The sequence below is a fragment of the Spermophilus citellus genome (genome assembly GCF_964194105.1).
Source record: "Spermophilus citellus genome assembly, chromosome: 6".
Taxonomy (NCBI): Eukaryota; Metazoa; Chordata; class Mammalia; order Rodentia; family Sciuridae; genus Spermophilus; species Spermophilus citellus.
Window position 1 is genome coordinate 84,002,857 of NC_138187.1, and position 16,855 is coordinate 84,019,711.

The 16,855-nt window shown below is 35.4% G+C and overlaps 1 protein-coding gene across 2 annotated transcripts in view; it reads right to left on the bottom strand.

Moving 5' to 3' along the window:
* The window catches only part of CDC123 (cell division cycle 123), a 58,221-nt gene that overhangs the window by 19,876 nt on the left and 21,490 nt on the right, over positions 1 to 16,855 (bottom strand). For both annotated transcript variants that reach the window (XM_081298604.1, XM_081298603.1), the window contains 2 exons: positions 5,363 to 5,411; positions 3,249 to 3,324 (listed from right to left, as the gene is read on the bottom strand). In XM_081298604.1, coding sequence (XP_081154730.1) covers positions 3,249 to 3,324; positions 5,363 to 5,411 — 125 coding nt within the window. The remainder of the gene's footprint in view (positions 1 to 3,248; positions 3,325 to 5,362; positions 5,412 to 16,855) is intronic.

The following is a 16,855-nucleotide window of genomic DNA, read 5'->3' on the forward strand; positions in this document are numbered from 1 at the left end:
TGGTTCAATATACGGAAATCAATAAATGCTATTCACCACATCAATAGACTTAAAGACAAGAACCATATGATCATCTCGATGGATGCAGAAAAAGCATTTGACAAAGTACAGCATCCCTTTATGTTCAAAACACTAGAAAAACTAGGGTTAACAGGAACTTACCTCAACATTTTAAAAGCTATATATGCTAAACCTCAGGCTAGCATCATCCTAAACAGAGAAAAACTGAAGGCATTCCCTCTAAAATCTGGAACAAGACAGGGATGCCCTCTATCACCACTTCTATTCAATTTAGTTCTCGAAGTACTAGCCAGAGCAATTAGACAGACAAAAGAAATTAAAGGCATAAAAATAGGAAAAGAAGAAATTAAATTATCGCTATTTGCGGATGACATGATAATGTACTTAACAGACCCAAAAGAGTCTACAAAGAAGCTGCTAGAGTTAATAAATGAATTCAGCAAAGTGGCAGGTTATAAAATCAACACGCATAAATCAAAGGCATTCCTGTATATCAGCAATAAAACCTCTGAAATGGAAATAAGGAAAACAACTCCATTCACAATATCCTCAAAGAAAATAAGATACTTGGGAATCAACCTAACAAAAGAGGTGAAAGATTTATACAATGAAAACTACAGAACCCTAAAGAGAGAGATAGAAGAAGATCTCAGAAGATGGAAAAATGTACCCTGTTCATGGATAGGCAGAACTAACATCATCAAAATGGCGATATTACCCAAAGTTCTCTACAGGTTTAATGCGATGCCATTCAAAATCCCAACGGCATTTCTTGTAGAAATAGATAAAGCAATCATGAAATTCATATGGAAAAACAAAAGACCCAGAATAGCAAAAGCAATTCTAAGCAGGAAGTGTGAATCTGGAGGTATAGCGATACCAGAGGTCAAACTGTACTACAAAGCAGCAGTAACAAAAACAGCATGGTACTGGTACCAAAACAGGCAGGTGGACCAATGGTACAAAATAGAGGACACAGAGACTAATCCACAAAGTTACAACTATCTTATATTTGGTAAAGGGGCTAAAAGCATGCAATGGAGGAAGGATAGCATCTTCAACAAATGGTGCTGGGAAAATTGGAAATCCATATGCAACAAAATGAAATTGAATCCCTTTCTCTCGCCATCCACAAAAATTAACTCAAAATGGATCAGGGAGCTAGATATCAAATCAGAGACACTGCGTCTGATAGAAGAAAAAGTTGGCTACGATCTACATATTGTGGGGTCGGGCTCCAAATTCCTTAATAGGATACCCATAGCCCAAGAGTTAATAACAAGAATCAACAAATGGGACTTACTTAAACTAAAAAGTTTTTTCTCAGCAAGAGAAACGATAAAAGAGGTAAATAGAGAGCCTACATCCTGGGAATAAATTTTTACCCCCCACACCTCAGATAGAGCCCTAATATCCAGAATGTACAAAGAACTCAAAAAATTAAACAATAAGATAACAAATAACCCAATCAACAAATGGGCCAAGGACCTGAACAGACACTTCTCAGAGGAGGACATACAATCAATCAACAAGTACATGAAAAAATGCTCACCATCTCTAGCAGTCAGAGAAATGCAAATCAAAACCACCCTAAGATACCATCTCACTCCAGTAAGATTGGCAGCCATTATGAAGTCAAACAACAACAAGTGTTGGCGGGGGTGTGGGGAAAAGGGTACACTTGTACACTGCTGGTGGGGCTGCAAAATGGTGAGGCCAATTTGGAAAGCAGTATGGAGATTCCTGGGAAAGCTGGGAATGGATCCACCATTTGACCCAGCTATCGCACTTCTCCGACTATTCCCTGAGGACCTTAAAAGAGCGCACTATAGGGATACGGCTGCATCAATGATTATAGCGGCACAATTCACAATAGCTAGACTGTGGAACCAACCTAGATGCCCCTCAATGGATGAATGGATAAAAAAAATGTGACATCTATACACAATGGAGTATTATGCAGCACTAAGAAATGACAAAATCATAGAATTTGCAGGGAAATGGATGGCATTAGAGCAGATTATGCTAAGCGAAGCTAGCCAAGCCCTACAAAACAAATGCCAAATGTCTGCTTTGATATAAAGAGAGCAACTAAGAACAGAACAGGAAGGAAGAGCATGAGGAAAAGACTACAGTAAGCAAAGATGAATGGGGGGAGAGAAACGGAGAGAGAAGGGAAAGCATATGGAAATGGTAGGAGACCTTCAATGATACATAAAATTATAAGAGGTCATGAGGGGCAAGGGGAAGGAAAAAAAAGGGGGGAGTGAATTGAACAACAGCAGGGGAGGTAGAGAGGGAAGATGGGAGGGGAGGGGAGGGGAGGGGGGATAGTAGGGGATAGGAAAGGTAGCAGAATACAACAGTCACTAATATGACATTATGTAAAAATGTGAATATGTAACAGATGTGATTCTGCAATCTGTATTTGGGGTGAAAATGGGAGTTCAAAACACAATTTGAGTCAAATGTATGAAAGATGATATATCATGAGCTATGTAATGCTTTAAATAATCAATAAAAAAAATTAAAAAAAAAAAGGTTCAAAAACTCAGTTTTTTGTGATGCTTTCTAATAAGCTATTGTTAGTAATACTTTGGAAAGTTTCAAACAGAAAGAAGGTAACTTTATACAATGTCAAATTGGAAATCATAATAACCACCACTTTTATCTCTGGAATCCAGACAGACATCATTAATCAACAATACTACCTTTTTCTGTGGAAACTGATTATGGGCTCAGGATCCTTGTCAGCATAGCATTCCAGAGAGTCAGTACCAATTGGGTAGAGGTGGCATCTGAAATTAAAACTGATTGATAACCCTGTCGTAATTACTAGAAATTTATTTCCATCAAAAGTTTGTCTTCGGGCTGGGGTTGTAGCTCAGTGGTAGAGCACTTGCCTAGCACAAGTGAGTCACTGGGGTTTGAGCCTCAGCACCACATAAAAATAAATAAATAAAACAAAGGTATTGTGCCCATCTATAACTAAATTTTTTTTTTAAAAACTTGTCTTTTCCTTGATTTTATTTTTTATTTTTAGTTGATACATAATAATTGTATACTTTGAAGTACAATGTGATGTTTTAAGACGTATATACAATGTCTAATAATCAAATTAATATATTTACACTATGCAATACTATTCAGCCATAAAAATAAATATTGATATTGGCAACATGGTTTTCTTCTTTTAAAAAATACTTTCAAAGGTAGAAAGAACTCACCAATAAGCTTGTTTTCCTTGACAAAACATCGGAACTCAGCCCCAGGAATTAATTCACACCATTTTCGGAGAACAAGCTATACACAAAGAAAAAAATGTAACACAACTATGCAAGGTATAAGACAATTTCCTAATAAGACTATCCCTAATAGCTGCTATTAAAAAATGATTTTAAAAGCAGGAGAGAGCAGTACCATAGACAAGCTTGACATGAGGGCAAGGGCTATAATCTATCATTCCAATAAGAAAGGGAAATTATGCTGAAACTCTTCAGGACAAGATCCATCTTTGTCACATATTTCTGAGAGTTCTGACATAATACACAACAGCAAGGATAACCAAGTCAAATCGTATTGCCACTGTGCTATAAGTTGCCCTGTAATTTACATGTTCTCCATCCCTGTAGGAATATTAAAATAATTTCAGGGCTGGGAGGAAGGAGGTGCTTGCCTAGCGTAAACATTATAGGTATAGGTGAATTCTAAAGTTTCATATTGTCTTACCTCTGAAAATTGTTATTTTTATTTAGCACAAGGAAAGAATTTAATCATAAAAAGGCTTGTTATGGCTGGGATTGTTAGCACATTCTTCTCCACTAACTTGCAAGCTCCCTAAGGGTGAGAAAGCAGGTTTACTCATCTCTCTGTATATAATACTTAGCAGGTGCATGAGAAATTTGTTTCCCAAGTAAAACAGCAAATGTATAAGATAAGCAGCCACTAAAAATCATGTTATATGAAAATTAATGACCTGGGAAAATGCTCACACTATAAGTTTAAAGAAAGTTAACATATAATGCAAAATATTTGTAAAGAGAATACACACACACCCTCAAGAAAGGTGATGATGGTATAATTCCCAAAAAGCAATAAAAGAACAAATCACTGGTAAATATATCTTGGGGATAAATGATAATGTCTCAACAAAGATTATTCCTCGGGGAAAGGCTAAAAATAAAAAATAAAATTTCCTCATTTTTTTATTCCCAGCACAAAGTAATAATACAGTAACAGGTACTTCATAAACAGATGTTTGTTCAGTAAAATAGCAGATATGAATATATTACATAAATACAAATAATATTGTAAAAGACTGTGTAATAACATGGGAAACACTCTCATAAGGTATAAGGTGAAAAAACTTGCACAAGTAGTGTGTAAAGATCTCAATTACAGTGCACTAAGAAACACAGTAAAAATATTCAATACAGTGACAGACTTTTTTTTTTCATGTGTGTGGTTCTAGAAATGGAACCCAAGATCTCCCGCATGCTAGGCAAGTGCTCTTCCACTAAATTATATCCCCATCCCAGTAGGCAATTTTGAGAGCATGCATGTATACAAGTATTCAGAAGCAAAAGACAATGAAGAAAAGTTTTAAAAATCACCATACTAATTCTAATTGGTAGTATAAAGCCAAATAAAAGTGTGTAGCAATTATGTAGCCAAGATAACCAACAAATTTTTCTCTAAGTATTATATTCTGCAATGCAAATACAAGAATAACCAGAAGTGATGGTAAGTGAGAGTCTACCAGGGATGGAAAACATTAAAAAAAAAAAGTGTGGAGGGGTAGTTTTCCAGATTCACCCATGACTCTCAATGAGTTATTAGCTGCACTGAAGAACATGGCCCATTCCAGAGTTGTCTGTGCATGTGTACACTTTGAAAACTAGGAAACCATGGAATAAAAATTGAGGTTTGCTATGCTTAACATCATGAAAATAGCTAATAAGAGTTGTCTTGTTCACTATTCTTTCACTCTTACTTCAAAATTATTTCTAAGATTTGAGTGAACAATATTTTAAAAGTGTGTATAAGAAAAACTTATTTTTCCTGGCATATCAAGTTTAAAAACTTAACCAGGTTCATCTGAGTGGGAAGTATAAATTCTATAAGTTTATGTACGCTATATATATTTGGTATATATATATTTTCTATCAATAATACATATTCTTTTATATGTATCCTACATTTCATAAATTTAAAAATTCAGGGGTTCTTGGTTTTTCCTATAGAAATCAATCCAAAAAATTCCATTCATTTAAGTAGAAATTTTCAATACATCTTCATTTAGGATCATCAATGTCATCAAGGCAAAAGCAAAGCTTCTTACCCCATATTCCATACAAGGATCTGGAGAATCATCAGTACAATGAATAAATCTTTGGAAAGAAAAACAGTAATTGAATTTTTTAAAAAAGTTTACATACATACATTACTTATATTTAACATGAGAGTAGGATTTTATTAAAGGCAACCAGAAATAAGAGACAAATTCAAATCCAATGAACTTGTTTTATGTATTATTTGATGCTATGCATTAGCCTAAGCACCCTAAAGAAGTTATCTCATTTACCCTCAAAACATTATGAGTTCTTATAATCATTATAAAATATACAAATAGTATAATACAAAATATACAAATAGATAATATAGTATAATCTCCAATTTTCTATCAAAAGGCAAAGAAACTAAGAAGCAAAAAAAATTCCAAATTTAGTGACCAAGTTGGGTCTATAATTCAAGTGGCCTAACTCCAGATTCTCAATAAATGCAGGATGGCGCTGCCATTTTACACATTCTCATTCATTTCATCTCTGGCTGTGCCAGCAGACAGTTTACTATACATTGCTATTAATGTTACTTCTGCCATCTAAAGCTACATAAAGGTAATCTATTCCTTCTCCCACTTATCATTTTAAAAAATACTTGATGGGACTATTCAGTCCTCCATTAAGCTTCCGTCTCTAAAAACTCTTGTGTCATTAACAATATCCATACCTTTATTAAACATCTATCTATGCTAAAGGCAATTAGGCCCCAGGAATGCTAAAATGAGTAATATGCCTTTGCCCTTTATGAGGTTAGTCCTAAAGGAGAAAGGACTAACAAGTAGACAAACAATTTCAAAACACTGGGGAATAAAATACTCCGATAGCAAAAAGGAAGAAGTAATTGGTTATCTGCTGTGCGGGGAGTGAGATAAGGTAGTCAAGAAGAGGTCCACATTTAAGGCACAGAGAAATGTGTTAATATAGGGAGGGAAGTAAGAAATGTCACCTAGTATTCAAAGAACTGCAGGACATCTGTACTCGTGGGGTGTAGCATACAAGAGGGAAATTGAAGAATGATGGAGTTGGATAGAAATTTTGTACAGGAGAAGTACAGACCAATACAGTTCACCAGCCTAGGGACAAAGGGAGACCACAAAGTCTAAATATTCAAGGGAGATAGAACATTACCTTCATGTATTAAGAATGTCACTGTGGTGAAATATTGGATAGTTTGGGGAAAGGGTAGCAATGTGAGGCAAAGAGGCCAGTGGGAAGGCTTGTTGTAAGAGTCCTGGTAAGAGATGGGGACTCATGAAGGCAATGCTGGAGTGGAGAAGGAGAGGTATCACTATATAAAGATATCAGGCCAATTAATATAACTTGATGTATGACTGAAAGGAAGGGAGAAGCTTTTTAATTTCCCTGAATACATGATTAAGTGGGAATACTCTGTAATCATTATGCTTTATACTACAAACAATAACAAGTTTATTTGATTGGCTGAAATCCTGAGAACAGAGCTTCTTATACCACTAATAGTTGGGCACTGACTTATAAAACATATATTGCTAAAAAGATACATGTAGTGTGTTTTGTTAAAATGCCGGTAGGTTTTCTCTATTAGTGGGCTTGATGCACTGAACAATTAATGAACAGGCACAACATGAATCTTTTTTTATTTGCTTTCTCATTTAATTCTTCCAATAACCCTACGAGGACATGAATGTTATCTCTATCTACAGTTATCACACAAGGATACCAAGATTCAGAAAGGTACAATAACAAGGAAGTGGGGAAGAGAGAGAGCACTAAATCATAGACTGCAAGCTGTACTGTTTCTCTCAAGGATAAAGATTCTATTAAAACTCTAAAATTAAGAGGGGAAAAAGGCAGAACAAAACAAAAGCAACGCAAATACTAGTGGAACTTTAGGCGTAACCAGTATCAATACTAAAAAAAAAAAAACACACATGGGGTGGGGGTTGTGGCTCAGCGGTAGAGGGCTCGCCTAGCACATGAGAGGCCTTGGGTTTGATCCTCAGCACAACATAAAAATAAATAAAATAAAAGCATTAAAATAAAACAAAACAAAAACATACTGCTCACCAAATCCTATTTCCATAATATAAAATGGATCTTCTAAAATACCAACGTATTAACTTTCTGTTTTTATACATTCAAACACATGCTGGTGCTATATTTATTTATTTATTTATTTATTTATTTATTTATTTATTTATTTTTGAGAGAGAGAATTTTTTAATATTTATTTTTTAGTTTTCGGCAAACACAACATCTTTGTTTGTATGTGGTGCTGAGGATCGAACCCGGGCCGCACACATGCCAGGCAAGCACACTACTGCTTGAACCACATCCCCAGCCCCATGATGGTGCCATTTTAAAACCTAATTTTTCTCTGAAAAGCAAAACTCCCTTGTTTCAAATCAAACTAATATAAAGGTAAGCTACCCAGAGGAGTTAAACCCTATAACTAGAAAACTAGCTTTCAATATATTTAAAATTTGTTAAGTAAAAATTAATCTCATGTCGTTTCATGTTAATCAATTTTTATATTAAGGTCATAAACTGTCAGATTAATAAAACACAATTATTTTATCCTTAAGGAAATCCACCCTTTCTCCCCAAGATCAGCAGAACGATAAGCATTAAGAATGAAAGGCAGCAGCATACAACAGACACTAGTATGGCAATATGTAAATCAATGGAAGTGTAACTGATGTGATTCTGCAATCTGTATACGGGGTAAAAATGGGAGTTCATAACCCACTTGAATCAAAGTGTGAAATATGATATGTCAAGAACTATGTAATGTTTTGAACAACCAACAATAAAAAAAAAAAAAAAAGAATGTTTATAGGGGCTGGAGTTGTAGCTCAGCAGTAGAGCCCTCGCCTAGCACGTGCGAGGCCCTGGGTTCGATCCTCGACACCACATAAAAATAAATAAATAAAATAAAAGCACTGTGTCCTACTACAACTAAAAAATAAATATATAAAAAAGAATGTTTACAGAACTCTATGCTGTAACATTTTCTGTCATTTAAGAAAATTATGTTTGCTCACATAGCCACTATGAAAACAAGTAAAATATTCTGGATTAGATAAACTACATCACGAAGAAAATTAAAACATTCCAAGAAAACACTGGCCAAGAAATATCAAAAAATCAAAATCAAGAATTTGGGGGCTGGGGATGTGGCTCAAGCAGTAGTGCACTTGCCTGGCATGCGTGCGGCCCGGGTCGATCCTCAGCGCCACATACAAAGATGTTGTGTCCGCTGAAAACTAAAAAATATTAAAAAATTCTCTCTCTCTCTCTCTCTCTCTCTCTCTCTCTTAAAAAAAAAAAAAAAAATCAAGAATTTGGGCTCCGTACTAGCACACAGGCTGAGCATCCCTAATGAAAGAAGCAGAAATCTGAAATGCTCCAAACTCCGAAACTGTATGAAAACCAACATGACATCACAAGTGGAAAGGTTCACAATCAAAACACCAGCATACTAAAAATATTGTACAGAATCACCTTCCATCTGTGTATATAAGGTGTTTATGAAGCATAAATGAATTCAGTGTTTAAAAGTGGGTTCCATCCCTGAGGTCTTTGTATTTGCAAATATTCCAAAAAATCTAAAACACTTCTGGTCCCAAGCATTTCAGATAAGACCAATCTGTAGGCTTACAGAAAAGTCAGTTAATTAACTTCTCTGGATGGCTCTTGGTGCCTTAACAGAAAATGAGAGATGGAATTAGGTGATTACTAAAGTTCTTTTGCAGAGAATTCATCAGGCCTCCTCTTCTTCACTGCCTTTGTAGTTGGTTAACTATTTATTACATACTCAATTTTTTTAAATTCTGTGAAAAATGTGTTAAAAATTCATATAGTATTTTATTAGGGACAAAAAATTGTGTGGTAAAAGAATTATCTATAAAAGAAAAAATGTTTTTATAATACTTTTATAAATGCTTTTTCTTTTCTTTTTGTTTGGTGCTGGGAATTGAACCAAGGGCTTTTTGCATGTAAAATATGAGCTCTACCACTAAGCTATAACCCCAGCCCCATGAAGCCAATTTAAGTTTACTTTAAAACTTAATATTACAGTTTCTAACCAACCATTAGTTCATTATCAAGATAAAACTAAACTAATTGTCTATATTTTTCTCCATTTAAATGTATCTAAAAGATACAAAGAAGAGAAAAACAACTAAGGAATTAGCTTAGGCAAAATAATATGACATTGTTTTAATACTTAATGTAGTAACAGAACTGCTAACCATATTAAAGTTTTGAAATGTGATTTTAATCAGCTGGGTGCCATATTTTTATAAATCTGATAAATGAGAATAATTTCTTATTAACCTACTGTTCTATAAAGAAAAAGGTTTTAAAAAACAAGGTAGACTAGAACCTTAAGGCAAAAAAAAACTAAAAGAAACAATTCCAAGACATGGGTCTTCATTATCTAATTTTTAAAAATGCTTTTACATTCCTACAAATATTGATTTCAATCCTTGGTTAATCCTCATACTGCTACTTAAAAATAAATATATATTTTATGGACTGAGAATGTAGCTCAGTGGTAGAGCTCTTGCCTAATACATATGAAGCCCTGGGTTCAATCCCCAGCACCTGCAAAAAAAAAAGTATATATTTTAATAAATACACATTTGCATTCTATCATCCTATAACATCACTTAAAAAGGTCAGTTGGTTTAACATTTGTTATTTTAAAAACTTGACTAGTATTAGAAGGCAGAAAATATGTGGTATAGAAGAGATTATTACACAAGGCCTTATTAAGATGATTAGCCAGATGGCCAAGTATCCTTCCTGAAAGGAGAAGAAAGTGCTGATTCATCTAGCTAAGAGTGAATAGAAAGGTCAGCAAGAACATTTTCAGAAGCTCAACTGAAATACTACAAATGGCTGCATGTGAATATTTCAATTCTATTTACATTCTTGGGGAGGTGGGTTTGCTTTAAAAAAAAAAATCCACTTCTAAAAATGTTCTCCTCCATTGGTTAGTAGTATACAAATTAGTATACTAATTTGGAAGATTTCTTTAATTGAAAATTTCAAAATGACATCAACAAAAAGTAGTGTAAAACCAAAATCATTAATTTATAGTCTACATCAAAAGGACACTCCAACGTTTAATTCTAAATGCCTAATTCTAGGCAGAATAATTACAATTGCTCTAACTAGTCATGAAATCCCTAAAATAACACAACTGTTAAATAATAAATGTTATGTAATCTAAAGTGTAAATTATAAACTACATGAACTCCCAGATATAAAAAAAAAAATTATTTTAAGAAAACAAAAGCATGGGGCTGGGGATGTGGCTCAAGCGGTAGCGCGCTCGCCTGGCATGCGTGCGGCCTGGGTTCGATCCTCAGCACCACATACCAACAAAGATGTTGTGTCTGCCGAGAACTAAAAAAAAAAAATATTAAAAAATTCTCTCTCTCTCTCTCTCTCTCTCTCTCTCTCTCTCTCTCCTCTCTCACTCTCTCTTTAAAAAAAGAAAAAAAGAAAAAAAGAAAACAAAAGCAAAATCTCAAAGGTCTACTTTGATGAGAGTTACCACAAAATTATGCCTGCATATTATTAACATGTTTTGAATTTAGTTAATAGGAATTTTGGAGAGCAATGTTCTACATTCAGATTTTAAAAAAAGAGAAGAGTCTAACCCCAAATTAAAAGTAATAAGCTTAGTTATTACTAATGACTAAGAGTAGTGCTTTAGTTAGATTTTCTAAAAGTCCTTGTGACCAAAACACCTGAAGCAAGAACTTAGAGGAAGAAAGTTTATTTGGGGCTGTTCAGAGATCTCAGTTTAAAAAATGGCCAACTTCCTTGCTCAGGGTGGGTGGGGTTAGGGTTAGGTGGAAGGTGAGGTAGCACATCATGAGAGAAAGGCCCAGTGGAGAAAAGCTGCTTAGCTCATGGTTTGGGGGTGGGGATAAGGAAACAGAGAGAAGGAAGGGAAGAGGTATCCTCCTCTCAGTGACCCACCTCCTCCAGCTGCATCCCACCTGCCTACAGTTACCAACCACACAGTCCAATCAAACAGGATGGTCTGATTAAGTTACAGCTCTCATAATCTAATCATTTCACTTACCCTGCATTATGAGGAGATTTTGGAAGACACCTCATATCCAAACCATAATGAGGAGTGTCATGTTTTTTCCTTTTATTTCTACCCAAGCTCCTTCTAATTTATTACCTCAACTTAAACAAGACTATTTCTGCCAGCCAAATGCTCTTCCTGTAAGAAGGCATATCTATCATGTCCAAAACATGTTTTGAGACCAACATGCTTTTTCTGCAAATTTCATTATTATAATCATTATAATCCATCATGCCATTTCAAAGACTTCACACCTTGGAAGAGGACAAATGTAAATAGTCAGTGATGAGGATGCATGTCCAGAACTACGGGACTTGGGACACATGGATGATCAGGAAAACAGGGAATGCAAAATATGAAAAATAAGGTAGAATGTGTCCTCTGCTAGGCTATAAGGAAAGAAGGACAAAGATGAAAAAGATGCATATATATGTACTGTGATGGGTTATGCTATGATCAAGAAGTATATTTTGCAGGAAAAAGGTAGATGGAGGGGGAAATGAGAAGCTATTAGTGGAAAGCATTTGAAGATGAGCCCTGTATGCTGGACAAGGGATGAGATTCTAGCTTGGGTGATGTATGTGATTTACAGTATTACCTATTCCAATGGTGTGAGTTGCTCTCAAATTTGGGCCAGTGTGGTAGGAGCAGAGGAGGAGAATCAGAGTAATTAGTATGAGAATAATCTGTGAATTTATTATGGACTTAGATATTATCTAAATCTTATGATAATTTCATCATTTTTAAAGAAATGGACTTGAAAAATCATGGGGTACAAGGTTCTAATAGATCCAGGTCCAAACTGCTGCTGAACTTCAAGATTATAGTGGTTCCCTCCCATTTGCAATTTCAGTTCCCTGTGATCATCAAAAATATTTCTAAAAGTATGAAGTGAAAAATTCCTAAGTTTTAAATTAAGTGACATTCTGAGTAGTGTGATAAAATCTTGTGTTGTCCTGTTCCATCCTGCCCAGAACATGAGGCATCCCCTCTATCTAGTGTTTCCAGTACACATATGCCACCTACCTGTTAGTCACTTGGTTAGCTGTCTTGGTGATCAGGTCAACTGTCACAGTATTATAAGGCTTGTGTTCAAGTAACCCCTATCTTACTTAATAATGACACCAAAGTGCAAAATTTATGCTGGCAATTCAGATATTCCAAAGAGAAGTCATAAAGTGCTCCCCTTAAGTGAAAAGATGAAAGTTTACCATAGGTATATATGCATAGGAAAAAAAAACACAGCCTCTATAGAGTTTGGTACTAACTATAATTTCAAGCATCCACTGGAGGGATATATCCCCTGAAGATAAAGGACTACTTTATCACTAGTTTTGTGATAATCTTAAGGGAAAAAAAATCTAAAAATTACATTGAGTATAATTGAGTTTAAATACTAAGACAAGTGAAATTCCCTGATCTCTGGTCAATTCTATTTTTCCTCAGTCATGAGACTATCAGAGAAACAATGAATGGATTTAGTTTTCCACCCACTCAGCTTTTTCTTCTAAATGACAAGGGAATAACAGGTTTTTTTTCTTGCTTTGGCTTACTAAAGTGACATCTAATCAATAAAATAATTATTGAAAACAGCTTTATGATTCAATAAGTTTAATCAAATATAATGTTTATACTTGGACAAAGAATATAATCAGCAAAGATAACGCAGATTGATTATGTTATATGTGTTATATGTCAATCTCTATTTTTTTTTTTTTGTCTAGAGTAACAATTTGAAGAACAGGAAAAATGAAACTATATTTAATATTTTACAGCAAATTACAGCTGTGGCAGACACTGATGACTGGCCCTCTAGCTGTTCCTCATTTCCAAACTCGCTAACAGAATGTGAATTGTCCAGACACTGGAAACACTTGTGCTTCCTGATCACCTCTTGGTATGGTCTAGACCTTAAATGCCCCCCAAAAAGCCCATGTAGTAAAGGCTTGGTTCCCAGCCCAGGGTGTTACTGGAAGTAAGAATCCTGTAGAAAATGGGCCTATTGGAAGGAAGTTAGGTCACTGGGGATTTGCCACTGAAGGGGATACTAGGATCCTGGTTCTTTTCCACCTTTCCCTTTGTTTCCTGGCTGCCATTAGAAGAACAAGCCTCTTCAACCATGTGCTCCTACCATTGTGTACCATGCTGCCACAAGCCCAAAATAAACAGCCAACAAATCATAGAATGAAACTATAAGCCAAAATAAAGTTTTCCTCCTTATAAACTTTATCTCAGATATTTTGTTACAGTTATGCTAACATACCTCACTAATCCCAGGGATGCATGTATTGATCTAAACAGTCCTTAAGGCATGAACCTGGGCCAGCAGCATCAATGTTACTCAGGAACAAGTTAGAAATCATATGGTTGGGCCCCACCCTAGGAGCACTGAAATAGAAACTCCAGGAATGGGTCCCAGAAATCAGTGCTTTAGCAAACTGTCCTGATGACTCTGATGCATTCTAACATTTGAAAACCCCTCATCTAAATGGTCATGAATTCTGTTTCTGTTGCCAATTCTTGGATTAGACTAAGTAACTATGTAGTCAATGATGCCTGAGAGAAGTCTCCTGGGAAGCTTCCAGGAGTGCTTTACTTGTTCATATAGGAAATTAATCAGAGGAGATACACCTGTCTTTCCTATTTTTTTGTATGGATACTGTCATGTCTTCATGTGATAGATATTTGCAACTTTGACAGTAATCTTGTGACCAACAGGTGATAAACCCAAACACCAAGCCAATAAGCCAGGGATGGCAGAGAAGAAAGTCTGAAAGTCTTTTCCTGATGATCTTGGTGAGCTGCTGAATTAACTCTAAAAATACAGTCTCCAAGTTTCTTGTTAAAAAAATATATTTTTTAATTATCCAGATTTATTTATTTTTATTTTTTACAGTACTGGGTATTGGACTCAGGGCTTCATGCATGCTAAGCAAGCACTCTACAACTGAACCACACACACTTCTGGCCAAATAATATATTCTTTTAAACCCCATGTGTGTAAGCTATCTTCAGCTGGGCTTTTGTTATCTTGCAATCCTGACCATATCTTTGTTTTTAGTTAAGGTAAGTCTCAAAATAGTATAAACAAAATAATCTTATTTTTGTAATATTATATAATGTTACACATATTATGTATAACTATATAGTATAACATCCAGTTATACTGTATTTTGCATTTTAATTGGAAGCACTTTGAAAAGAATCTATAAATTAACTGAAAGTACAAAGAACTTTTAGAATCAGATTATTGAAACTATACTTTGATTTTGGTGGAAGAAATCAGCTGTGGAACCTTGGGCCAATTACTGACACATTTAGTCCTCAGTTTTCTAATCTGTAGAAGAAAAGGGTTAGATTAAATCACTGATATGACTCTATCTGATCTAAAGAATTACACTTTGTGTGTGTGTGTGTGTGGTGCTGGGAGTCGAACCCAAGGCCTCCTCACATATGCTAGGCAAGCACTCTACCAACCGGGCTACATTAAGAGTTTTAATCTTTTAAGAAAGATTTTTCTTAAATTTTTTGATAAGGCCTTGGGTCAAAAGTTCATCCTTTTTTATTTTTTGCAGTGCTAGAGATTGAACCCAGGGCTTTGTGCATGCTAAGCAGGTGCTCTACCACTGAGCTATATCCTCAGCTCCCAAAGTGCATCTTCAATGAGTTCTATCAATAAGGAATTTTAATGTGATGATAACTTTTACTACTATGCAACTAGCTTATTAAATGCTATGCAACTGACCACCAACAAATATTTCTAGAAAAGGGTGACACATTAGTGGTACCCACCTAAAAGTCTAAAAGCTCAGTGCTCAGTAGTTGTTCCTGCCAACCCCAACTGTTGACTCGGAGAAGAATGGCCTTTTCTGGGTAAACACTCTAAATCCAAGGCCTCAAATTCACTTGCTGAGCTAACTTCCTCCCCATGCAAAAGTCAAAAAATACAAAATGAGAAACAACTCATTGGTACCATTCATGGGAACATCAGTCAAATTAAGACAAAAAGGAAGAAGTGGGCTAAGTGGAAATAGTGGATCTCTAAATTATAAAGCTGAGTTAAAAAAAATCAGCCTCAGAACTGAAGTGATTTATAACGGTTTCTGGAAAGGCAAGGTGCTCTCACACTCTTGCTACAACCAGTACTAAAGGTATATAAAAGTTCATATCAGATGAATTATCCATGCAGAGTAATTTTAATGTAATATATTTCAAGGCCTCTTTACTTAAAGCATTGGCTGTCAGAAAGCTTTACAATGGAAAGACATGATTTTCTTTTAATCAGAGGGCATCTCCTAAAATGAAAATGCTACTGACTTATTACTAAACAAGGACTACTAACCCCTAATAGCACCTGCACCAACACAGCCATAAAAGGCTGACAACTAAATGTCAAAATAATACAGGGCTGGGCATGGTGGCACACGCCTATAATCTCAGTGGCTTGGGAGGCTGAGGCAGGAGGATCACAAGTTCAAAGCCAGCCTCAGCAACCTACTGAGGCCCTAAGCAACTCAGTGAGACCCTGTCTCTAAATAAAATACAAAATAGGGCTGGGGATGTGGCTCATTGGCTAAGTGCCCCTGAGTTCAATCTCTGGTGCCAAATATGTGTGTGTGTGTGTGTGTGTGTGTGTGTGTGTGTGTGTATGTTTTTTTCTTAAAGCCAGAAATACCAATGCAGGTAAAAGCCTGCTTCTTCCAGCTGGAAGAAGAATCCTACCCTGTGCTGAGGACTGAACCCAGGGTCTCACACATGATAACACATTATTACTGAGCTACACCCTCAGCTCCTAAAATCCTTTTATAATAAGTGTGCAAGACAACCATGCCCATTAACAGTTACATAACTTTGTTTTCTCTAATTAATATAATACTATAATTACATGCCCAAGCTACAAAACTCGGATTCAACAAAGTTCATGAAGCAAAGTTATTTATTCAGGCCAAGTTCCTTTTTAGAAAAGGATATGATGCTGAATTGGGGTAAACTATTATGGAAAAACTCAAATGAATGGGTAGGAAAGAAGTAGCATAGATATACAATATTTTTTACCTTTGTTCTCCTACTTAGCTTCTAGATTTTATGATATCTTTTATTTAAAGGACAGTTTAAAGAAGTTTGAGATAACTGGTGTAAGATAGGAAGAGAAACTTAGAAAAATAACTGCCACTTGATGATAGAACAAAAGCACAAACAGCAACTACAGCTTAATAGTGCAGATGCAGATCATACAAGGTCAAGTTCTTTAACTATAGAGTGACTGGCAAAGGAAGGAAAACAGCAATTCCACTTTTGAAATTTATTCTAAGGAAAAAATTAGGGAAGCACACAAAGATTTAACTTCAGAATATTCACTGTAGAACTTTTTTTTTTTTTTTTTGGTGGTGGCACTGGGGAT